The sequence below is a fragment of the Pipistrellus kuhlii genome, unplaced genomic scaffold, assembly GCF_014108245.1.
Source record: "Pipistrellus kuhlii isolate mPipKuh1 unplaced genomic scaffold, mPipKuh1.p scaffold_m20_p_14, whole genome shotgun sequence".
NCBI classification, from domain to species: Eukaryota; Metazoa; Chordata; class Mammalia; order Chiroptera; family Vespertilionidae; genus Pipistrellus; species Pipistrellus kuhlii.
In genome coordinates this window covers 28,666,981-28,693,462 of record NW_023425449.1, presented here as the reverse complement: position 1 = coordinate 28,693,462, position 26,482 = coordinate 28,666,981, and the positions used below count along the sequence as shown (strand labels likewise).

The 26,482-nt window shown below is 42.5% G+C and overlaps 1 protein-coding gene across 2 annotated transcripts in view; it reads right to left on the bottom strand.

The window, feature by feature from the left end:
* Window positions 1-17,319: 17,319 nt before the first annotated feature.
* The window catches only part of NKAIN3 (sodium/potassium transporting ATPase interacting 3), a 405,119-nt gene continuing 395,956 nt past the window's right edge, over window positions 17,320-26,482 (bottom strand). Inside the window, exons 6-7 of one of the 2 annotated variants that reach the window (XM_036437007.2) lie at window positions 25,721-25,790; window positions 17,320-17,581 (exon numbers count right to left, since the gene is read on the bottom strand). In XM_036437007.2, the coding sequence (XP_036292900.1) occupies window positions 17,572-17,581; window positions 25,721-25,790 (80 nt within the window). In that variant the 3' untranslated portion in view covers window positions 17,320-17,571. The remainder of the gene's footprint in view (window positions 17,582-25,720; window positions 25,791-26,482) is intronic. The other variant, XM_036437008.2, reaches the window with a different exon arrangement.

Genomic DNA, 26,482 nt, shown 5'->3' with positions numbered 1-26,482 from the left:
CAAAGAAAGGAAGCAAACAATTTAAATAATATTTTAAGGGCTAGATACTTTTATGTACATATATTTGTGGACTTCCTACAAAGTAACAATCCCTTTTCTGCATAATGGGCAACTTCTAGGCTAGAGGAGGATTTTTCTGGATGGGTAAAGATCCGGAGCCTCTTCTTAAGAGATGCTTCTGGGGGGACGGACTGGCAGGGAAGGCACTATCTTCTAGATCATCTATTGTAGGCAAGCCATGAGTAGCAAAGGCGCTTTAAACAAATGTGGGGCCTGGTTGGATTTTTCTCCCCTACACATTAAAGCAATGGTTGCCAACCCTTTGGACTTCACAGTCCACTAGTTGGCCCCACTGGACTAAAGTTCCTCCACAGAATGTGCTCTAAATCATCTTAGGGTTTCCCCTTCAAATTTAGGGAAAAGTCTTTAATCATGAGTTTTTCTGCATCAACTTAGATTTTAGACTTCCAGTTCTCTGTCATCCTATCTAATAAAATAATGTGCAAATTGCCGAAACCAGTTTGGCTCAATGGATAGAACGTCAGCTTGGGGACTGAAAGGTCCCGGGTTTGATTCTGGTCAAGGGCATGTACGTTGGTTGCGGGCATATCCCCAGTAGGGGGTGTGCAAGAGGCAGCTGACCGATGACTCTCATCGATGTTTCTACCTCTTTATCTTCCTTCCTCTCTGTAAAAAATCAATAAAATATATTTCAAAAAAATAATGTGCAAATTAACCATCACTCTGCTACACCCACCACCCACACCCACCACCCAATCAGGAATGAGTATGCAAATTAACCCCAACCAAGATGGCTGCAGTCACTGAGCAAGCAGGAGGGAGGTTTCGGTTTCCCCGGCAATTGAGGAAGTCAAGCTTTCCTCCTGCCCTGGCCAGCCAAGGCCTCCACTCCAGGCTACAAAGTTTCAATTATAGAAGATAAATAAATTCCAACAGAAATGGAGGTAGCCATGGACCTGGAGAAAGCAGGAAGCTAGAGTTGATTCTGGTGATGGAGGAAGCCAAGCTTTCTGCACATCCTGGCTGGCCCAGGCCTCTGCTTAAGGCTACAGAGTTTTAATTGTAGAAGATAAATAAATCCCAGATACCAGGGCCTCCAATTGGGTCACCAGGGGCCGTGGCTGGCCTGCAAACCACCACAGACCCCTCGCCCAGGCCACCCCATGCCCCAAGGGAACCCCCACTCTGATCTGGGACACCCTTCAGGGCAAACCAGCTAGCCCCCACCCATGCACCAGGCCTCTATCCCATCTAATAAAAGAGTAATGCAAATTGACTATCACTCTAACACACAAAATGGCTGCCTCCATGTGGACACAAGATGGCCACCACAAGATGGCCAGCAGGGGAGGGCAGTTGGGAGGGACCAGGTCTGCAAGGGAGGGCAGTTGTGAGCGATCAGGCCAGCAGGAGAGGGCAGTTGGGAGGCACTAGGCCTGCAAGGAAGGGCAGTTGGAGGTGATCAAGGCTGCAGGGGAGGGCAGTTATGAGTGACCAGGCTGGTAGAGGAGGGAAGTTGGGGGTGACTGGGCCTGTAGGCAAGGGCAGTTAGGGAGGACCAAGGCCTGCAGGAGAGAGCAGTTGGGGGCACCAAGCCTGCAGGGGAGGAAAGTTAGGAGTGACCAGGCCTCCAGGGGAGGGCAGTTAGGAGTGACCAGGCCTCCAGGGAAGGGAAATTAGGGGCAATCAGGCTGGCTGGGGAGTGGATAAGAGGTGATCAGGCTGGCAGGCAGAAGTGGTTAAAGGCAATCAGGAAGGCAGGCAGGCTTGCAGTTTGGAGCCAGCAGTCCTAAATTGTGAGAGGACAGTCAGACATCCCTCAAGGACTGGCCTGAGGGATTTTTTGTACCAGGCCTCTAGTCTATAATATTAAAAGCATAATATGCTAACTAGAACAGATGTCCTTCTGGATGAAGCTGGGGCTGTGAGGGAAGTCTGGGCCCCAGGTGCCAGAGGGAAGCTGGTGCTAGCAGTTGGGGGAAGGAAGGCCTACTCTTGCACAAACTTCATGCATCGGGCCTCTAGTGTATTACCTATTTCATGACAGCAATTCTTAAGAAACCTTCCACACCACTCTGACATCTTTTGCTGCAGTTCAGGATTCAGATGCCCCACTGCTGGCAGATGCCCTGTTTGCACATATCTGTGATCATGCCATCCATTCTCTGCCTCTCCTCTTCCCCTCTCTGTCTCCACTGCACATAATTTGATGTGATTTTATGTACTCGCTGGTGGAATTATTCTCTGCCTCCTCACTGTAACATAATGCACATGGGGCGAGACTTGACATTGGCCTGAGCGTGTGGTCGAGTCTTGATGTTGGCCTGTTCCTGTGCTGCTTAAATAACTGCTGGGGAGCGGTGTGCTCACTGCTGAGAAACCCCTGCTGAGTGTATGACTGAGTCCTGTATTTGAGGAAATGGAAATGTTGACTACACGCAACTTTTGCTTTATGCGCTCACTTAACAACTTAATCCCCTGAGTAGGATCTGACTTTCCTCTAGAAGATGGTGCCCATGAGGCAACTTTCATAAAACAAGGAACAAGAACCTGGCAACCCAAAAGCTTGTAAAGCCTCTGACCACAATTAATAAGTGCTGATGTCAATGACTTCAAACACCAAATATACTGGAAAAAGAAAAAAACAAACAAAAATAAAAAACAAAAACAAAAAACTATACTGGGCTCACTTTCAATTTTAATAATTCCATCTAAATAACACAAGGCTTTCTTGCTTCCAATTCAAAACCCTTTTCAGCCCAGCATCAGAATGCAGAGAAACAAAACATAAATCTAGCTCCGAGAAGCACTGAAGAGTAAAATAGGTATTGAGTTGAAGTTTTCATTTTATTTTTGTATGCGGCTACGGGGGAGGGAGCAATTGCACTGCCATAAATGCACTAAGACTTCCTACCACACTGTAGACATTGTTTATTTGTAAAGTTCCCAGTCACTCCAATCTCTCTTCCTTCTGCCTCTCCAAGCTCTCACTTAACCTTCCCTTCTTCCTCCTCCTCTCCTTACTACCGTACCCATCACCCCATTCTTTCTTCCATGCAGCTCACGATAGTTCTAATGGAGATTATTGTAGCTCTTCCTGGTTTTCAGTTGGGCAACAACCCTGTCCCACACTCTGCACAGCCAACTGGGTCTTCCTTCCTTTCTCAGGCACAGGCTGAGCCACCTCCACCTTGGGGACCAGGGGCCTGTGCCGCCACATGAATGCTTTGCTGCCCAGCTTCATGGCTCTTACCCTGCAGCATGTGCCGCCATTGAATGAACTGAAGAGTGTAGAGGACAAACCCCTGAAATATCTACTTCCCACAGTTAGGCACGCCACGTCCACCTAATTGTGGTTTATTTGTTTAATATTCAAATGCTGTCAGATCTACATAAACCACCTGCTTTTCCTCCAGACTTTGTGCCCTGATGCACCGAGCATCTGTGAAGCTATTTCTTTTCATGTCATTAAGGATGGGAATAAACTAATGTAAACACCAATTGGAAAGCTTGAGTAGTTTTCCCAATGTTTCAATCGTGCCGTTTATTGCATTGTTAGTCGGGATTAGTCTACTTTAGGAACAATTTGACAGGATCATCAAAGCCCTACTTCAATATTTAGATCCCAAAGGACAGATTGAATGGCCTTCGTTAACACCCCAATGATGTAGACTTCATTGTGTGATTCACCTGCTCTTGCTGTTTATTTTCCTGAGCTTCAGCCAAGCTGAAGAAACTGTAGGAAAACAAGAGTTTGCCCACAAAAGAGAATGCCACCCTCCCTAGTGAAAAGAAAACCTAGAGTCTCCTAAGTTGGCACCTGAAAAGCACTCTTCCCATGGGGGTGGAGAAAAATGAGGATCCCATGAGCACCGCTGCCAGGCTTGGCCCCTAACAACCTACCCATGAAATCACTTCTTGTTTCTAAGGCCTGAGGTCAAGCAGAGCACAGCCTGGGTTGGGCCCCCGAGTCCTGCTTGAGGAGAGCAACCAAGGAGGGCCCCTGTTTTATGGCCTCATTGACTAGATGTCAGTTCTCTCCCAGTGGTTTCTGCTGGCAGGTGGCAGTAATTTCAAGCTACTTAAATGCTTCTAGGTAAGTAGGTATAGGATTCAATATCACTGTATAGCTTCCCCCAACTTTAAATACAAATCTTGTCATTAACTAGGATTAAATAATTCTTTTGTGAAACCTCCTGAATAAAAATAAAATAGAAGTTTATTCTGCATGTTAACATGTACTTCTGGAGGAAAAACCAAATTGGTGGTGTAGGTAAATGCCTGTACTTGCCGCCTTCCACAACCACACCAAAATTACAACTAAAATACAGAACAACCATCATTCTAAACCACCTGGAAGCTGGCTGAATGGAAGTCCTACAAGTAGGGAAACAAAGAAGAAAGCACATTGAGACTGGCAAAGGGGCAGAGGCGCAGAATGGCTGGTCTGACACCTATATGTGCCGTTTTTTTAAATTGGGAGGGAGATAGTGTCTGTGGAGGCCTCCCATGAGAAGCAAGGGACCCCAGTCCACACCAGACCCCCCAGCCCAGGGTCCCAGAGCTGGGAAGAGAAGTCCCTGTAACTACGGACTATAAAAGCCAGTGGGGTTTATGGCTGAGTGACACAGAGGCTGTTGAAATCCCAAGAATCCCTCTTAAAGTTTCTGAGCAGAAACTTACGTGGTCTCACTTCCTCTGAGCTCTAGCGCTGGGCAGTGGCTCTGGAGGACACAAACACATATGGGAAGGAACTGGATTGTCTGGCATCAGGACAGGAACTCAAGGGAAGCTTTCTCCCAGACGGGGGGTGTTGGCAGGGGTCATTGTTCCTGTGCTATGCCTGTCGCAGGGCTGACTGGCAGCCATATGAGTTTTCATCAGCTTGCCCCGCATAGTTTGCTCCAACCCGTGATTCTCCCAGAATCCACCTCATCCAATTGGTAGCTCCACCCAAGCTGTTTGCAACAGCTTTTCCATATGAAGGTCTATCCTGACTCAGGTTTCAGGCTTTGCTAAAATCTCTTAAACAAGATGCAGCTGGCATCAGCATGCCACAAACCTATCAGTAAAAGGCCCAAGACCCTGCACTAGCAAGAGCCTACCCTGCTTCACAGCTGGGCCTAATCTGGGCACCTCCTAGCACAGTGTTTCCCAAACTACAGATTCCTGAATTGTATACAATTTTACCTATATGTTCCCAAAAATTCTAGTTTAGCACTTCTTAGTTGGGATTCAGGAATCTGTAGTTTAACAACTCCACCAGGTGATTCTCATCATGAGAGAAGTTTGGGAAACACTCTCCTAGCACAATACAAATAGCTCCTGCCAGGTGGCTTCAGGCAGTGGCTGACTTTGCAGCTCCCTGGAGACCCTAGAGCCAAAGTACCCCATGGACACCTTCAGACCACTACAGATTACAATGCTACACACATCCATAAGCAACACACTCAAGAGGCAGACTCAGTGAGCACCAGAGCCCCACTTAAGCAAGTCCTGCTCCATATCACAGCAGCTCTCCCACTGTAGTTACAGCTGGTCCTCACAGCCAATTAGCCTGGAGGTCAACTCCTCCCAGAGAGGCCAACAGCAATCAAGGCTCAACTACAATAAGACTGTGCACACAGCCCACACAGGTGCGCCTCCAGAATGCCCAGCTCAGGTGACTGGGGAGGCTGAGCCACTGGTCCCTACAGCACACCTACCAAATGAGGCCACTCTGCCAACTCCAGGAGACATAGCAGCTCTACCCAATACATAAAAACAAACACAGGGAATCAGCCAAAATGTGGAGACACAGAAACATGTCACAAATGAAAGAAATGGAACCAAGCAAAGTACTGGATTCAGAGTTCAAAACCATGGTTATAAAGTTACTCAAGGATTTTCATGAGAGCTTCATGAAGAAAATAAAAAATATGAACAATAAAATGGCAATAAATACATATATATCAACAATTGAGTCTAAAAATAAAAATAAACAAGAAATCTAAAGAACAAAATAAACTGGTGAATAAAATAGAATCAGAGGCATGGGAACATGGAACAGACTGATGAATCTCAGAATAAAGGGGGTTTGGATGTGGGAAGAGATTAACCAAAGATCTTACCTATGGACACAGACAGTAGGGTGGTGAAGGCTTGTGGGGTGGAAACCAGATGGAGGAGAGGCAATAGGGGGATAAGGAGGGAAGAGCTGTAATACTCACAACAATAAAGATTTTTTAAAAAATGTACTCTGAGTGTGCATTAAACTCTATGCCAGTGGACTCCAGCTCTCGGACTTCAAGGTGACAGCTAAAGTGAGCCATGGCCGCAAGAACTTGTTGGCCTGAAATATCTACTTCCCATGATGGGCGGGTGCAGACCAAAAAAAGGGACAGGAGGCCCTAGCTGGTTTGGCTCGGTGGATGGAGCAGGCCTGTGGACTGAAGGGTCCCAGTTTGATTCCAGTCAAGGGCATGTGCCTTGGTTGCGGGCACATCCCCAGTGGGAGGTGTGCAGGAGGCAGCTGATCGATGTTTCTCTCTCATTGAAATTTCTAATTCTCTATCCCTTTCCCTTCCTTTCTGTAAAAAATCAATTAAATATATTTTTTTTAAAAAGGGGGACAGGAGGATGAAAGAGGGCAGACTAACTTTTGTAGGGGACTTACGCTTGTGTCAGGGCCTGTGTTATCTGCTTTACGTGTGTTTTCTCACTTGCCAACCAAATGGGGTAGACTTCCATCTCCTTTTACGCATAAGGCAGCTCAGGCTCTGAGAAAAGTTACTGATGCAAAGATACGGAGTTTAAGAGTGGTGGAACTGGACCCCCCAGTATCCGACATGCAGAAAGATTAGCAACGTGAGGAAGGAAAGTCAGTGAAAAAAGAGAGGGGGGTGGAACAGTGGCTGAAGTGTGAAATACGGTGTTACCTTAAGAAGCACCTCCTCTCCATCCGCCCGTCCTCTTTCCTCTGAAAAGGTTTGCTCTGTAACAATGCCTGCAACTCTAGGAAATGGCTTCAGCTGCGTTTATTCCCCAGGACACGTTGTCCTTTAAGAAATTGTTCAATTAAAGAGCTCTAAAAGGATTGCATTAACTGAAGATCTCCAGTCTCTTTCTTTCTCATCACACAAATGACAAAGACAGAGCCAGGCATCATTAGTGCTGATGGTTCAGTCCGTGTAGGTCTTCATTAGAGCCATTTAAGGAGACGTCAGCGTTGGGGGAAAATACTTTTTGAAAGCCAACTTAATGAAGTCATTTCTATATAAATCTGGAAGCAGAAATGTCTTTTGTGACTGAATTTCCGTTTTCAACATATTGACTAATGTCAGGGATTATTACGTGTCACAGCAAGCTGAACAAGCACATACACTGCTCTGTGTCAGCACAGGTGTATTCTCAAAGGATCAGTTGGCCAAAGGGAGGGAGGGAGAAATCAAATGCTTAAGTAAGGGGGATAGTACAGGATCCTTGTTCTCTGCCAGAGATGTTGGTGTTCAGAGATGCATGCAGTTCCTAAAGGTTTCTGGTTTTCGTTGCCCAAAGACATTAGCATTGGAGGTGATTGACTCACTTACTGCCAATCAGGGCCCAATGCCCTCCATCAGTTTCCCATTGAATACAATCTCAACTCACATTGACTTACAAGGCCTTGAACCTGACTATTACTTCCCACCTCCACCTTCCAACCTCTTCCGAATGCATTTCAGTCTGCACTGCAGAGTGGTATTTCAGTCAATGATGGACCCCCTATACAATGGGGGTCGCATTAGATTAGAATGGAACTGAAATTTTTCTGTCATCCAGTGCAATGATTGTCAACCCTTTTCATCTCATGGCACACATAAACTAACTGCTACAGATATATGTTTTCCCGATCTGACAAAAAAGTTAGGTCTGATTTTGATTCACTCACACTGGACAGCTATTGTGTAAGCTGTTGTCATTTGTTGTTAGACAATCTAAGGGAAAAGAGGTCTGAGGCCCTGACTGAATGGTCAGGTATTGCATGTTTCAAAAATTCTTGTGGTACACCAGTGTGCTGCAGTGCACTGATTGACAATCCCTGGCCTAGTGATGTTGTAGCCTTGGTAAGGTTGTAGGGCAAGATAGGAGATGAAGAAGGGAGAGGCTGCCTAAGACCGGCCTCTAAAGTTGAATTCAGAATGATCTCAAGCCCACTGGTATCTGAGAGGTACATACAAGCTTTCCAAGATGCAATCCTTTTATCATCAAACTTCAGTAAAATTCAGTAGTTATAAAAGGTTGTTTCAGCTTTGCTAAGGAAATAAAGAGAGGCCAAATTCCTGCTTTGGTAAGAGGGTGCCTGGAGTGAGCTGCAGGGACACGAAGCAGTGATGAGAAAGATTGGTTGGCAGAGTACCCCAGAGCAGCTGTCTGCACTGTGCCTACCTACACAGGCAGCAGCTGGGTGCACCGTAGAGCATCTGAACCCTCCACAAGGATGCTCCGAAACCTGTGGGAAGACGTTGGGCTGCCTCTAGGCATGTAGCCTATGGCTTAGCTTCTCTTTGTGCATGAGACAGAGGGGTAACCCCTTGAAATCTGATGAAGGGAGCTTCAAGAGGCATGACTTTTCCAAGTGTAACATAATAAATGCATACTGTTATGTAGAGAACATTCAAAACAGTAGTCATCTTTTACTTCAATGTGCGTTTTTATTCTTAATTGAAAAGAAGGATATCCTGCTAAACTTATTGTAAATGCACCCAGAATCAAAGGGTCCATAGCGACATTAAAAATGTATGTAGTCTCTATTAAGTAACACTTTCTGGTCACTTTAGAATATGAGTACAATATACAGGTATTATATGCACAAAAAATGTAAAAAGGAATTGTGAAAACAAGTCTCATTACCAGTTTGTATAAAAAAAAAAAAGACTTTCATTTTTCACAGGCTACCGGCATCATATAAGATGGTTCCTATTTGACTTTTTGAATTAATTCACCTGGTAGCTCAAAAATCTGTATAGAAAAAAGTTAATATACAGTGAAGTCACTACACAGTGTTGGGGGCAGTAGAAATTCAGAGTGGTACAAAATATCATTCAACATTTTTACATTAAGTTGCAGTGTCAACACTGAGACGTATCTTGGTTGGCAAGTTTCTAAGAACTGTTTGAGATTGAAAGTCTATATTTAATGACTTCTGCTGGAAAAACATTAAAGGTTAAAAACACGTAGAAATTGACAGGAGGTGCAATGTCCTTGTCTTTCTGTCCTTACCAGCAGATCCTTGCCATAGAAATAGAATGAAATGCTTTAGGTACTTCCAATATTTTCCATCAGGTGGCAGAGTTGGCATTACAAATGTGAACACAAACTAACTTCCATTCTGTTGGTCACAGCAACAAAGAGACTTAGAGTCATTCTCTCCATTTAAATAATGCAAGCGTGCTTTCAATAACAATAAATAATAGTATCTGGTTTGTTAGAAACAATATCAAGGAAACGACTGTGTTGTATAACCTTTGTGATACTGCCATAGTTGTGTGGGGACAGCTTTTGCTCCCTTAGTGAGTCTCTTTACCTGTACACTCTGGGTTTATTTAAACACTGACCAGTCAAAGCAGGCCTATGGCACCACTCACAGATCACACAGATGGAACGAGAGCATGTCTGTTGATAGCACTGAAGCACATAGTGGCCATGGTTGCTTTTGACTGTTAGGAGCTTAGACTTGCTATTTGTAATGCAGACTCAGAGGTCCTTCACACTTGATTGACAGGTGTGACTATGGTTCTGGCATCTGTTATTCAGATCCTGAGCATTAGGGGGCTCATTTGGTCAATCTGCCCTTTCATACACAGTCACAGCAAAAATATGGCACAGGTCTGTCCCGAAGGATGTTGTAGTTCATGATCTAGGGAGACTTTGCTTTCATAGAGGGAACAGGTGCAGTATCCAGAGGCTGAACCTAAGGGAAGCAACTTATTGACCCCCTGAAAGTGGGCTAGTTAGAGACCTGTTTTGCATCTTGGCTGTTGGTTCTGCTGTAAATAGGCGGGGTTACCAGGTAGCAGAGTTCTTGTCACATACAAGGAGCCTCAGAAAAATCTGAAAGGGAAGCACAACTGAGAAGACAATTTTGAGGGGTCATTTTACTCACAGAGGCAGAGATTCCTTAGAGTTTTCAGATCAAAAGGTCTCAGTGGGAGTTCTTACCTTTGCATTTCTACCACAGGAGAAGAAATCACTGTTATTCTGAGGCAGGCATTTTGCTTTAGGAACTAATTTGGAAATTACTTTTCACTTCAGATTTCCCCCTAAGGACTTAAAAGTATTTTGAAGTGTTAATGCCAGATTCCCTTGAGTTAAACTGGATAAAATTGGGATATCTATGTCTTTTAAAGGGAATGAGACATCGTCTTATGATAGTTATCACAGAGGCTAAGACTAGTCTGTGCTAGCATTTTTCACAGAACATCACGGATTTGCAGAAAACCTTTAATGAAAACTCCATTTCTTAAGGAGCTGTAATCATCATGCAGCCCCCTATTTCTACTTATGGAAATGTGAGGCTCTGGCAGAATGAAGTCAGGAAGGGTTGATGGCCATTGGCCCTAAAACAAATGAGGAAAGAATAAAACAAGATCCGGAGTTCACCTTCTCAACCTGCCCCCAAACTTCCCTCTTGACAAAGATGAATGGGACCAATGTGACTCAAGTTCTGAGATTTGAGAGCAAAGCCTTTGCAGGCCGAGGAGCATGAAGAGCACTTCCCAGGGCCAAGCTATTTCTGTTTCTGGGTGAGCTTTGGATATCCGAGTTCAGGAATCAATGGCCTTTCTCAGCGATGCTCAAAAATCCAAAGATCAATCAATTTTTTTTTAATACACCACATGAAACAAGTGGTTTAAGAACAATAAATAAAACATAATTAATGAGCACTGAAACCGGTTTGGCTCAGTGGATAGAGCGTCAGCCTGCGGACTGAAGGGTCCTGGGTTCGATTCCGGTCAAGGACGTGTACCGTGATTGCGAGCATATCCCCAGTGGAGAGTGTGCAGGAGGCAGCTGATCGATGATTCTCTCTCATCGATGTTTCTAACTCTCCCTCTATCTTCCTTTCTGTAAAAACTCAATTAAACACACACACACACACACACACACACACACACACACATAATTAATGAGCTATGTTTGCCATCTTAAAACAAGTTAAGCATGCCCCATGAATCCCATTATCTGAAGTTGTTGAACTTGGATACATTATATTTTTCCTAAAAATGTCTTTTTTTAAATTTTTTAAATTTTTTTTTTTTAAATTTAGAGTGGTAGCAAAATGAAAAGCCATAGAAGAACCTAATAGTAAATATTTATAGGTGTTGGTTGAATAAATGGGTTCAAAGTGACAGTTTTTACTAATAAAAACTACATTCAATGACTATTATTTTAGGTTTAAAATAGATTTAAGAAGTCAGAAGGGGAAGAGAGAAATTCTCTTTATAAAAGAGGTTTCAAAGAAGTGAAACTATGTGAGGCAGTTCAAAAGTGACTTTCAGCAATTTTTGCAAAATCGATTCCTCAGGGACAAAAGTCTTAGAAGAGACGGGCATCTAGCAGCTGAAAGTAAACTGTCCCTCTGCTGGTTGGCAAAGAGTCATGAGAAGGCTTGCACTGGGCAGGTGATGATGTTTACACCGTGAGTAAAGACAGAAGAAGGTAGGCAGGGCTGAGCTATTTTGTCTTTTGGGAAGGAAGCAAAGACCAGTCATCTGAGGTCTGAGATTTCTTATTTGCCCTGAGAAGACAAAAAGGCATGACAAAAGCCCACTGGAAGAGGACTATCTGACCATCTGATGCTCAAGTGGAGGCAGGGTGAAGGAAGGAGCCAACAGGAGGTGTCTTTCTGGGATCCTGAGCCTTGGTGACCTGGGCCTGGAGCCCAGGTGGAAAAACATATCAGATTGTAGTCAACAGCCAAGGCCTGGCTGATGACCAACAAATGTAGAGGAAAGAAGACTGGACTGAAGACTTGCATAGCAGACCCAATCGGACATGGTACAAGCCATTGCAATTACCAGGCTCAGTCTTCTCCCCTGAAAACAAACAAATAAATTGCTGAGGTCTTTGTCAACTCCACAGTTTGACCCAGCAGAGAATAACACATGACAATAGGTATCTTATTTCTTTTAACTTCCATTCCCTAAAATAATCTTATACTATTTATCATTCATAAAAATGAGCATGTGACACATTTTAATGAGTGTTTAGAAAAGATGTATTCAAGTGCGTGTGTAGATGTGTGTGCACAACATGAATAAGTCAATCAATCTAATCTCAGACATCAGTGACAGCTGCCAGATTTGCAGGCCCAAGGCATTAGGAGAATGTAGTCAAAACTTTTCAGTGATTGAAATCACTTCATGGGATATTTTTAATAAGTAGTACCTGGAAGATTTCAAGATTTCTCTGTGTCTGTCTGTCTCTGTCTCTCTGACACACACATACACACACACACAGACAACCTAGGGAAATGTACAATAAAATCTGATTACAAAAAAAATTCTATGATTTCCTTCAATTGAATTTTTCTTTTAGAGAAGCAGACTATCAATAGTACTCATTCCACTCTAACCTATATAATGTTCTTGAAGAAAAACAGATGAAGGGAAACACAGGTCCAACTTTTACTGAGATAAAATATTAATACAGAAAGGAAGGCTCCCATACTTTGCAGTGATCTGTCCTGTCTCACCTTCCTAAACACTGGTGTTCATTCCATATTTGTTGAATTGAGTAAAAAGAAAATAATGACACATCATTTCAGAAAAAAGGTGCAGCCAAAATAAAAAAGTGAAAGAGTTATGACCATAGAAGAATTAATTTATTTTTGTAAAGAACAGTGAGAACCAAGTAATCCATTTGATTGGTTCTTGAATTTAAAACTCATTTTTCAGAAAGAAAAGCTAACACATGCCCTGCAGAATTATAGAAATAAAGAAGGACCTTGGGTTATGATTTTTTTCTTTCTTTCTAAGAAGAAAGGTAGAAAGATGAGGTAGAAATTCTCATTTCACAGAGTCCAGGAAGATGATTCATTTTTTACCTGACACCAATTTCTTCTACAAATATCAACATTTAAGAAGCTTTTTCCATCTAATAGAAATGACATTTTTTTCCCCTTCGCCCACAATAAAGACATGAAGAGAGAAGCAATTCACAAACTAAAATTTTTGAGAATTCTGTTTTTTGGAGAGTCCTCTTAATATTTAAAATGGGTCCACTCCCCTTCTTCATTGCACATTGATTGTGAAGTTACACAAGCAGTACTTTCCTTCATTGGGCATAACACCCTTACGTTGTAGGCCTATTTATAGGGAACAGGGTTTATGGACGCTTCCCCAGACCTTCTATCTAGCAAAGATACAGATGACCTTTAATGGGAAGGAAATAAAAACAAACAAATAACACAGATATTCAAGGTTTCTAAGTTTAAAGAGATAAATTATTTGGATTTTTCCTACTTAATTCAATGATTCCTTGAGAACAGTTACTACCTTGGGCCAAAATGGCAAGTCAGAACATTTGAATTCTAATAAACTGTCAGAGTTCTCCTACTTATACACTTAAGTACTTCAGAAATGATAAGCGAGTGTTTGCTTTAAGAAATAATTAGCCAGAATATTCATTTCATAGTGAGTCCATATTTTGGGATACTATAAATTCTAAATTAGGTCTGAAATGGAGATGTGTTTATTCTTGGCAAGATTCCTTTCTAATTTGCAAAGATTGAAAAGAGCAATTTTGGTTTTTATTTGATTCCCAATGGAGCAGAGTCATGACAGTTTTCCTCAGCTCTTGCGACATACATTTTAGCTGGTTCTAATGAAGACAAATTCCTCTCAATCATGAGTGTCCCATTCATTAAGTGAGACAGATGGCAGCCTTGCTATATTTTGCTAAATCCAGCCTCTGGAAGCTGGCTGCCTCCCTTCTTCAGGAAATAGCAGGGCTTATCTTTCTGAAGGAAAAAAATAAGTCAGTATTTTGCTAGGGCAAGATGTCAGGTTATCTTCAAAACAAGTGAGCCAACAACCTCTCAGATTTGGAGTTGGATGAGCATATGCTTTTGTTTCAGGGACACATACATTCATGTTATATGGTAGGTGCGAAGCTAAAACCCTTGGGGGCATGCTGGCTTAGAGCTTTTCCTAAAAGAGATGTTTGAGGTTTCTCTGCTGTAGACTGTAAGACACCCCATATCCCCTGGGAATTCTCTAGCCACCTCTCAGCCCCTTGTAACCCCCCCCCCCCCCCCCGCTTAACTTCTGCTGCTTTGAAACATGAGTGGAAGCTGGAATAGACATAAGGTAAACTGCAGAGCTTCCCAGCTGCCTGTGACTCCACACAGTGTTAGCAGGAGACACTTAAGAAAGGCTACATGATTGACACAAGATAGAAAACAGCCTGGGGTAGAGTCTGCCAAGGTTTACAAGGCACACTGCCAAGGCCGTTCAAAGAGGAAAACAACATTGGTTTTAACTTTCCCCTTCTGCACACCAGTCAGCCCTAGGGGCTCATGGGCAGTGGAGGTCCTGTCTTCAGCTTTACCAGAACCACTTGCGAGGAAGCTCTTGAACCTGGACCTACACCATCTCAGGATGCTGCGAGAGGTTCTGTCAAATGAGCACAGATAGTTCATACTCTCTTCCCCTGATCACACACGCACACACACCCACCCACACACACACACACTTCCGGATGAAGAAGCCACGATTTGGTGAGAAAGTGGATATTCGGAATGTGTCTTTGTTGAAAGCCCTACTGCACGATGCACAGTGCAGGGTGGATTCCTTAAAACAGAGGCAAAGCTGCAAGAACTGGAAACACTCTCTCTTAAGAAGCACCATGTGACAAGTGATAGTCCTGGGTCAGAATCACCCCGATCCTGGGGACTGCCCACGGCGACCACAGAGCTCTACACTCTTTTCTTCCCCTTTTCTTAAGTGAGCAGGGCCTCTAAAGAGTAGCTCAGAAGAGGAGAGGTGTGGAGGAGAAAAGTGGGCAAGAGAGGAAGTGCAAGGTCTATCTAACTTGTTTCTGATGAATGGCAAATATTCTGGAACTTCAGAATATCATTATGGAGTCCTGAAATTGCCATTTGAAAAAAAAACAAACAGTTATAACTTAACTGTTTCATTATTTAAATGAAGAAAGATTAAAAACCCAAACACACATACCATAATAAGTAGTTGCCTGTGTTGAATTTCCATAGAAGACTCACTAATATAAAGGATTCCTCCTCAAACCAGTGACCGGCAGTTAGACACAGGTCTCTGCTGTGCATGGTAGAAGACTGTCAAGCTTACATGGAGATAAGACAGCAACAACAGTGACATGGTACTATTCTGTGGAATGTTGACTAGGTTTTGTTTGTGCGTGTGGGGCATAATACAGTGTTTCCCCGAAAATAAGACATCCTCTGAAAATAAGACTTAGTGCATGGAAAGATAAGACATCCCCTGAAAATAAGACCTAGCGCAACTTTGGGAGAAAAAAATTAATATAAGACACTGTCTTATTTTCGGGGAAACAGGGTAGAATGACAGTTTAAGATGTTTAATACTTATTTTATTCCTTTGACTGATTTTCTACGTTTTTGATGTTCTGTTAGCTTTTTTTCCATAATAATAATATGTACTAGTCTTGGAATTTTAATATCAAAGTTATTTTTTAATGAATACATGCAATTTGTAGTCTGCATTATTACTAATCACTTAAACATGGGTGATTTTTTTCAGGCTACTTTTTAGAAAACGTACAAGAGCTTGGTGTTTCCGTGGGATTTGCACTTGGGTAATAAAGAGCTCCAGAGAGGGCCCAACTTATTGTTATGTCATTACAATAATGCCTGCCTCTCAGTTCTGGAGTGCTTCACTGTTTACAGAGTATTTTCAGATTTTCATTGAACTCTTACCTCACCCTTGGGAGGTAGGCCTTATAGTTTCACTTTATAGATGAGAAAAACTGCAGGGCTGAGATGGCCAACATTCTCTTAGGCCAAACCTCACCTTGTGCCTCCCAGGTTCTCCTGCCTTTGGCCATAGCTCTGGCTCCTCTGTCAGAGCTCTGGGCAAGTCCCCAAGGTCTTCTAGGCCTCAGCTTCCTCCACTGCACAATGATGACTTGGATATGACCACCTCTCAGGTCCCTGCTAGCTCTTCTTCATTTTGAATTTGAGTTTATTCAGTAGAAATGAAAAGTGATGGGATTCAGTAGGTGTCCGATGAAGTCTCATAAAATATATGCACTTCACAAAGAAGAAGAAAAAAGGAACCTCTACAACAAAAAAATTGGTGTATAATTTTAGAAAGTTTATAGGCTGACTTATAAGGGATGCATGGACCAGGTTAACAACTGCTGGATTAAATAGTACACATATACCCCATTTTGGGGTCTATAGGAGGCCTCATATTGGTTTTTATACAGAGTGAGCAAAACTTATTTTGACATGGGAACTAGTAATTGAAAGATATGATTAGAAAAAATTGTGGTGTTTTTTTAAGACATCTTTCCCATGGAAAATTATGTTTCTGATACTAATTTCTTAGTTATTAGGAAAGGGTAGGAGAAAGAAAAGTTGATGCAGAACAAATACAAGTATCTTCTTTAGAAGCACTAAAGGCAATTCCCCACCATTTCAATGCCCCTTTGGAATATCTTCAGAGCAATATTTCTGGTTGTGATTTTTGTGCCACTTGCCCACAAAACGTTTGGCCTCCACCCACTAGATGTGGGTTTAGGTGTGACATCAGTGTCAGGACTTGGATAAAGAGTAGAAAATATAGCCCTCATACACACCCACATTCCTCCCAAGGGGAGAGGTGTTTTGCTTTAATTTCACTCTTTCATACCCCCCTGATTTATATTTTTTCAGAACACAGGAAGAGCAAGATATTCTGCAAGAATCTGAACATTTAGATTGCCATAATATTATCCTGGGCTTTGGAAGTCGAGAACAAAGGAGACTCCATGTTTTGACTCGTGGTGTTGAAAAAAATGGTCCATACTCATTGTGAAAGCCAGGTCCACTATTGTACCCATTTATCACAGCATCTTACTTTCTGTCTATTAGTAGTAACTCCAAGTAATGTCTGCTAGTGTAAACTCCGTCAGGTCTAGGGTAAGTGCAGCCATCAGCAGTCCTGACTCACCACCTCAACAATACAAACCAATGTTTCTCATGGAACTGTCTGTAGGTTTTCACAGCATTTTTTTTCTTTCCATTTTGCATGCCTCATGTTAAATTCCGTTAAAAATTTTAAAACCATTTTTTAAAAAACAATTTACAAGTATTCATGTAAGAAGAAAATGACTAAAAAATACCCACCCAAGCACCTACAACTCATCTAGTGCACAATGCTAATAACACACAGGCTGTGACCGAAGAACTCCATGATCTGTGGGAAAGCGGGAGGCACAGTCCATCCTCTGGGAGAAAGTGAGACATGTTGATGCAGAGAGGAGCTGTCAATGATGCTTTGCTTCCTAAGTCAAGTTCAGCAGCCGACATTTCAGAGTTGATGCCATTACTTATTTCGACCTGAAACAGAGAATAGGTATTGCTTTAAAGAACTTCAAAACTGAAAGCTAAATTTCCTTCCTAGTCAGTCAGGCTTTTCAAAATGCAAAATAGCTTGTGGGCGTGCCTTGTACAAGGAAGGGAAAAACCTGAGCTTCTTGCTTCTCAGATTAGAGCAAGGCACACAGATACGAACACCAGACTGCAGAAGTGGTTTCCTGGGCTAGACGTGCCGACCACATAGCAACCGAGGAGTGATGTGAAGGTATTGCCTTTGGTTGCTGTGGGGTGAAGATAACTGGGTGGTATTGTCTCCAGGCTATTAGATGCAGACCTACACTGGTCTTCCTAAAGCATCCTGTTGGTTTCTCAAGAATCGTCCTCATCTGGCTTTCCTGCCACCTAACGATTAATCTCCTATATACCCCATCCTGTGATGGTTAATTTTATGTGTCAACTTGGCTAGGCCACAGTACCCAGACATTTGTTCAAACATCAGTCTAGATGACTCTGTGAAGGTGTTTATTAGATAGGATTAACTTTTAAATCAGTAGACTTTGAATAAAGCAGATCCTTCCATAATGTGGGTGGGTTTCATTCAAGCCATTGCAGGCAGTAAGAGCAAAGCCTGAAGTCTCTTGAGGAAAAAGCACATCTGCCTCTGAATTCTGCCTTTGGACTCAGGACTGCAACATGAGTTCTTTCCCAGGTCTCCAGTCTTTTCTTGCAAATTGCAGACTTGCCAGTCTCCACAATCACATGAGAAAATTCCTTAAAATCTCTATCTGTCTGTCTGTCTATCTATCCATCCACCTGTCTACCTGCCTCCTTTCCCCCCTCCTTTTCCTTCCTGTCTTCCTCCATTCCTCCCCTTCCTGTCTCTCTAGATATAGACCTAGACATTTATATCCAGATATAGAAACACATCCTATCAGTTCTGTTTTTCTGGAGTACAAATTGGCATTTCCAGTCATTCTGGTCTCCACACGTTTGATCAAGATTCTGTACATATTTCTGATTTCATACTAGGTGAGGGTTCTAGCTTACACACCTTTACACATATCAACCTCAACACTGTCTGCCATAAAGCTGGCACTGAAATATTTATTGAGTACTTTTGCTCTTGTTTTTTTTTCTTATGAGAAAAGTCTTAGATGATAGGATATTCATCTTTGAGGTTCAGTTGAAATCTCTTCTCTGTGAAGACCAGCTTCCATCTCAGCTGCTTTGCTTTCTCATCCTGCTAATAGCAACTCCTCTGCAGCAGCTACACCCCATGTGGAGCTAATGGCATTAATTGTGCTCTGATTGGTTCTCTCAGGTTTGTAAGTTTTTCCCCTCCCAATACATTATGAGCCTCACACTAGCAAAGAATGTGTTTTATACTTATGTTATATTCCTGCCTAGCAACTGTCTTCCATTAACTCAGTTCTGCGACTCTCTCTATGGTGTGGAATGGACTTGTTAGTCAGAAATTGAAATAGCTGAGAAATTTTCCAGCTTTCCAATTTAACTTCGGTAGCTTCCCTCTCTGTAAATTCTGTCCCCTCCTGCACATCTCAGGAGTCGGAGTTCTTCTTTTCTCTCCCTGTCTTCCTCCCACCTCCCCTCACTTCTATTTCTCTACATTCCAGAAGACAAAGCCCAATGTTTACTCCTTTTACTTCACTGTAGTTCAACAGTGTGTAGAGAATGGTATTATGAATCCCTATATACTCATCATCCAGCTTCAATAAAAATAAAAATTATGCTAATCAAGTTTCCTGTATCCACCACAACTTTTACTTTTTGGCTAGGGTATTTAAAAGCAAATCCTAGACATGATGTCACTTTACTCATCAATACATGATTCTCTAACTTAGTGATTCTTAATCAGGGGACATTTACCAACTGGTTATCATAATTTGGCTGTGTGTGTGTGTGGGGGGGGGGGGGGGGCGGGGATGGAGGGGAAGGGTGCTATTGGCCTCTAGTGGATAGAGGCCAACAATGCTATTAAGTATCCCTAAATGCACAGAGTAGCTCCACTACAAACAATTGTCTGGTCCAGAGTTAATAGGGCTCAGGTTGAGGAATACTGCTCAATTGATGAGGATTTCTTTTTCTTTTGTTACCTATTAGCATACATATCAAGACAGGCAACAATTTCTTAACATCATTTACTATGCAGTCCACAGTCACATATCTCCAATTATGTTAAAACATCTTGTGTGGCCGCCGCACTGTCGCTGGCATCATTCCTTCCTAGCAAGGACAGTGTGCCTGAACTGCTAGTATGACTGCATGAGCCACAGAAACACAGCCATTTCACTGCCCCTTGGTCAAATGCGTCCACTTTAGGGTGCGTTCTGGCACAGTCCCTAAAACGGTATAATATAATCATTTCCTAGGATGGATCAAAAAGTTACTAATGCCAGTGACAAAGGGAAAGCACTCCCCAGGGAGGGAAAGCAATGAGCCCCCTTTGTGCTAAGTAAGGCGTCATGCGGGGCGACCCCTTCCCCTCGCGCCACTAAGGAGGAGCCCAGTGCATCACACTTGTAGCGCTCTGCACTTCTGAGACAGCCCTGGAGCTTAATGCCTCCGAAAGTGCCTCCCTTTCCAGAGCCTGATGGAAGCCCTCTGGCACAGCACTCCACGCTCAGCGATGGGAAGCTGAGGCAGCCTTATCTGTGAGCAAATTACAGACACCTTACTCTGCACGTGATGGATAGCAGGGATAGATAAATACGGAAGTGTGAAAGCCAGACGAGACAAACAGAAACAGGATAAAGACGGAGAGCTATCACCTCATTAGTCTGTAGGTGCTTGGTCAAGAAATGGAGTGATGGGCAGATGCAGGTCATAGACGGCAAAGTGGCAAAGTTTACTGACACATTGCTGGTGGTTACTGGATTTTAAGTTAGTGTTGGAAAGCAAATCATTCTCATCTCTCCACCACACACACACACACACACACTCTCCTCTGACTTGTCCTTCCACTTTTTAATCGAGATGCTCTAAATGCAAAATGGCTTGGCACCAACTTACAGGGACCCGGCTGCAAAACAGCTGTTCTCAGGAAGAAGCTGATGAAATAGACCACCTCTGGCTCTATCCAGCAGCCAGTCATCAGAGGTCGATTTCCTCTGGGCCCGGATTATTGGAGGTGGAGGACAGGCAGGGAAGATCCTGGTGGACGCAGCCCGCAGAGCTGCCTGAAGTGAGAGCCAGCCTCCTCTGCCTCCTGGTCCTTATTACAGTGGCAGACACTCACTCAGCAGTAGCTACAGAGCATGGAACACTTTTTATGAATAAAACCTAGCCCCCAGCAAAGGCAATCAGACAATGCCAGAGAAAAGCCAAGGTTTTTTTTGGTGGGATAAGCTTTTTTCATCAAATCTTTCTGCAGAGCAGTCAGGGCATCATCCTTGTGGGACTTTCTGACATCACCAGGTCGCTTTACCTCTACAGGGGAACTCAGTTCTGAAATTCCACAGCTGTCTTTCTTTGATAAACTGCCTTGGTCTAATTATTCCTTTGGAAAGAATGAACTTCGTTTTCCCACTATCTGGAACTTCGTTTTCCCAATATCTGGTCACTATCCATTTTGCTGACTTTGACAAACTTTAAAGTAATATAGTTGCTCATTATGATGCTCCCTGATAGTCCACACCTCTTCCATAGCTGCATGGGTTTTATAGCTGTTGTTCGCCTTGAGAGGTAAATCTGCTTTGTACATCCCCCCTCCCCACCACTGCTATTGCCTCCACCATAAGCTAGTTGCTGTGTAGGTGTTCCCTTCAAAGCCACCACTGACCACACTGATGTGTGTGAGCTCGAATGCCCAGAGCGGCTCTTGCTTCCTATGCCCTTCTCCAGAAGCTGGTATCAGTGTGTGGTAGCAGCAGTGCAGGAGATCCAGGTTGTACAATAGTGATGTCAAGAGTTATGGCCCCTCACTGGTGGCTGTGGCAAGGTGAAGGCCCTCAGCAAAGCCTACCCCTGACCTGTGTGTCACATCCCAAAGCCAGACCCAAATGACAATCACAGAAAGCATTTCTATAGTTTTCGTCAGAAAGACAGATACTGTGAGAGGCAGAGCAACAGTGGCTGAGGCTCTCAAGGTCTCCCCACCAGGGGCCCTCAAGATCCCTGCTCGGCTTAAACACCTGCTTCCTCAGAGGTCTGCTCAGGTTCTGTGAGATCTATGTCAAACGCCAGATTGGACAGTCACAAATTTCAACTTTAAACTCTGCAGAATGGCCAAGGAAACTAGCCTCCATGTAGGGGATACTCATTTTTTTTCCTGCTTTTCACAAACTCCTCATCATTTTTCCAAAGTCGGTGCAGCCATCTCAGTGCCTTCTCTCCCTGAGAAGCAAATAGTCCCCCTTCTGCAAAAGATTGCCCGGGGAACATTGCTTTCTATCTACTTATTCTGCGTAGGTCTCTTTTTCTGGATCATTGGCCACTGGAGGTCAAAGCTCAAATATTACTCATCTTTATGGCTACAGCACCCAGCACAGGCCCTAACACACACTTTATAAATAATCAGTAAATAGCTGTATATGGAACTAAACCAAATTATTTAATCAGTGTGCCTCAATTGCTTGATATCTTTACTGAAAAGAGTGACAAAGCATGAAAGACCAAATTCATATGTGAACTGCCTCACTTCTATCATCTCATTCCCATACACGTGACTGTGGGTCCTGGAGAGGTACACTTTATGATGACTAGCAATGACACAATCAAACACGAGAATGCAGGCTTCCTGGTTAAGTCTGCAGCATTACCTGTGAACGGACTGTCTATCTCTACCTACTCATCTAATGCTGAAAGTTACTCATTCACACACACATGCCTAAAGATTCTCCTGATCCCCCTAACATAGTGGCTTCCTCATAAAACCTGGCTTTGTACTCCATGGAGATTACAGACTTAAAGTTACAAACCATTGTTCACTTCCCTCTCTAACAATTTAGCACAGAGATTGGCTTTTTCTCCAATCTGTTGCTGGGTGGTGATACGGCACCACTGAACTGGGTACAACAGAATCCAATATAAAGGTCTTATTAAAAGAAATCAAACAGCTGATTGATGCCAACTGGATACCCTGTGGAATATTTGCATACCTGTGGGGAGCACACACACTGACCTTTTAAATGGCTTCATGCACCGAGGTTTTAATTCAGGTTTAGTTTGATCTTTCAGATTCCTGCTCCCTTCATGGTTGAAAGGCATTCCACATTCATCTGACAGAATAATATGCATAATCTGTCAAGGCAGAGACCTGTTCCATTACTTTCTGCAGCCTGTAGCTTATGCTACATTCAGCTACAAGGTGTGAGGGTTCAGCGGTGAACAGGTGGTTGGGGAAACTCTGAGGAGGTAGTGGAGTCTATCAAAGCCTTTTAGGTAATCTTAAGAGGATGTTTCATGTGTTCTTGATTCACAGAGATGGAAGAAACCTTACGGAGCATAAATGGAAGTCACTTGCCTCTGGGCCATGACAGTTAACATCCTTTGAGCAATAGGGATGCACATGTGTCATTCATGAAAGAAGGTTTTATTGTTAACATCATTCGATGGCAGTTTTAAGTAACTTTTCTTAATAAAAAATTCTTCTTATATCTGACCAACATTGTTTTGTATTACAGTTTCTCTGCAGAGTCCCTTTTCCCCCACAGTGGAGATGAAATAAATCATTCATCACCTTCTTACTGCATAACAAGTGTATACAGGACTCTTCTCATTACCACCAGGCATTGTTTCAGTTCTGTTCTCCCTTCCAATACACTGGTCATCTTTATTATCGGCACAGTCTTGGACAAGTTCCCCAAATCCACAGTTGTCAATTTTTTTGCAATCCATTATTTATGAGCACTCAGTAGCATGAGTAATGAGGTGGTGACTGCTTAGTCCTGGAATGTTATGTAGGGTGAATATTTTTCCAAATTGGATTTGCTTTAGAAAACCAACATTTATTTCAACATCTCTCATGTGACAGGCACAGTGCTGATTTGTGAACTATGTTTCCATTCGATCATTCTGCCAGAAGGAAATTAATGCAACTGGAGAGGTGGAGGAGCCTGTGTGGGCTTCTCAGGGCTTCAGTCCCCAAAGAGGCCGAGTGAGGGCTGCAGATTTGGGCAGGAACCACCATGGCAAAAAGGCAGGAAATGAAGCCGTTCATACATGTTTCTTACACCAGTGACTGCTTTACATCATTTCCCCTATTGCCTTAGGATTATAGAGTCCTGGGCTGACAGAGTAGGCTGAATTAAGGTCATCTTAATAGCAAGTCCACAACATCAGGCACAGTGACAGCTTACCATCCAGGAAAGAGCCCAGCTCTACAACCTACCCTGTTTCCCCGAAAATAAGACAGTGTCTTATATTAATTTTTGCTCTCAAAGATGCGCTAGGTCTTATTTTCAGGGGATGTTTTATTTTTCCATGAAGAAGAATATGGTACACATTTACTGTTAAATAAAAATAAAGGAAATTTATTACCTGTATACGGTACGGTAATACGGTAGTTGTCAACACAAACCAGACAAACTGTGAATCCTACAGTATCAAGAATTTACTCATTTATGCAATGACAATCATGTCATCATCTCCTGGAACATCATCATAACAATCCAATTCCTGAATTTCCTGGTGAATTTCTTGTGACTCCATTTCTTTCAGAATCAGTGGACCAAATCTCTCATGTTTAGCCTAGGAGGAGCCTATTTTCGGGGGGATGCCTTATATTTTACTCAGAAGAAAACCTGCAAGTAGGTCTTATTTTCGGAGGATGTCTTATTTTCGGGGAAACACGATAGTACTAATGGGACTTTGGAAAAGTTGTCTAATGTCTCTGAACCTCATTTTCCTTCTTTGTGAAGTAGGGTATTAAGTGGTGCATTATAGTATTTTCATGAGGATTATGTGAGATAATACATGCAAAGGGCTGAGCCCATGATAGCTATTATTTTATACAGTTATCCATTTGCTACTTAGAGTTTTCTAGGAATGGAGTCCCTGTACCTGTTTTTTAGAATTTTATCAACAGGTCACCATGATTTCTTCCTAATACTCAATTTAAATACGTCCATGTGAGATGGCTTTTGTTGTGGTTGTTGACTTTCTTCCATGTCCTCCAGTGATAGTTAATCAAATATTTGAGTACTATTCACAATCATAAGGGATTTTTCATGGACTAAACATGTCTTATTGCATTTAATCCATCCTCTGTCCTTCCCCTATGAAACCACTATCCAACAGTGGTCCCATGAGGGAAGAGCCCTACCCCACTATAACTCTGTTTACCTCTGAGAACAGTTTGGCATTTGGTTAATAGTTCTCTCCCCACAAGGATCCAGTTAAAACATTCTAGACCAAGACAGCCATGGAATTGGCCTCCAGGAGACCTCAAACCTCTTGAGTATCACCTTGATGACTACAGAAGGTGTCATAAAAGAACTAAAAAGAGGCAAAATCCTGGTTCTGAGAAGACCACCACTGGTATTCCCTTATCTGCCTAGACCACTCCTCCATTTCTGTCCTCCTCTATACACATCTCTGGCCCCAAGTCTATGAGAAATTGATCTGAGAACTACCAGGTTCCCATTTTTCCATTCTCTGGCCACTGAGTTGCTAAATAAAGCTCAGTTTCAGTTTCATAATTGGCTTTGCAACACCTAATGAACAAAGAACTGGCTCTGGGTCCCAGAAAGGGGGATCTTGGGCAACAGAATCATATTATAGGTGAGAAAACCAAGTCTCAGAGATATTAAGAAAGGCCCCTAAGACCACACAGGCAGAGTTTGGATTCTAACCTAGTTTTTCTCTTCTTTTCCCTCAGTCATGCTGCCCATGTGACACATATTTAATTTCTCTTTTTTTTTGGTAGACTAAATAATCCCCTTTTCTCCACTTTGGCAATCAACTACTGACTAAAAAAAATATGTATATCATTTTAGAAACATAATTCATGCTACCTATTTCAAATCCTTTTTGGAATGAATAATAATGATGATGTTGGGTTACATGTGAAAGGTGTGTTTAAATATGAGTGGAAAACTAAACCAATGATTAGTAGTAGCAGGTCCAAATTATTTCAGGATTGGTTAGTTTTGACCAAGTTAGAAGGATTAATATTTTCCATCTCATGACACCTTTACTTACAGGTTAACAGGCTTTAACTGAACATGATCCTGGTAGTAGGAGTGTGCATCAAGTCCACCTATGAAATCAACTGAAAATATAACATAGCTCGATATGAATAAATGTCTAAATAAACACACGCATCCATAGTAGGTGTTTAAAATAGAACACATATAAATAATATTAACAAAAATACCTGTCTATCACAAAATGGAAAACTGTGTTCTTAATATAAAGGACAGCTCAGAATATTATTCATGGTTAAAAAAATGGGGACATTTTAAGAAACCAAAAGCTACAGGCATTTAGGAATTGAAAAGTCACATACATTGCTGGTTTTAGTGAAAAAGGAAGTCATATTAAGTAGCATTATATTTAAAATAATGTGTTTGTCCGTAGGCATTCAGCTATGGCCTTTCCCCCTGTATATCAAAAGCTGTATCTTCTCATCTTGTTGCCAGAATCCATTTTATTCTTAAGAGTATTTATTGCATTGTTAGAAAGACCTCTGAGAAGTCACATAGTCTATGTCCATGCCTTCTTCCTCAAAACATTCTGGACAAATAGGTATCTGTCTTTTGCAAAGAAGGTTTTGTTTCCTCTCTGGTAGCACAGTACCTTCTGCATAAAATCACTGTTCTTGTAATATTCATTCTTTCTTCCTGTCTTTATCACAGCCTCTCTATTTCTTCTCTAATCCTAATGTCCATGGCTAATCTTAGTTCATTATTTCTGTGTGTTTTTTGTAGTACATCACAAGTATTAATTACTTTACAGCAAGCT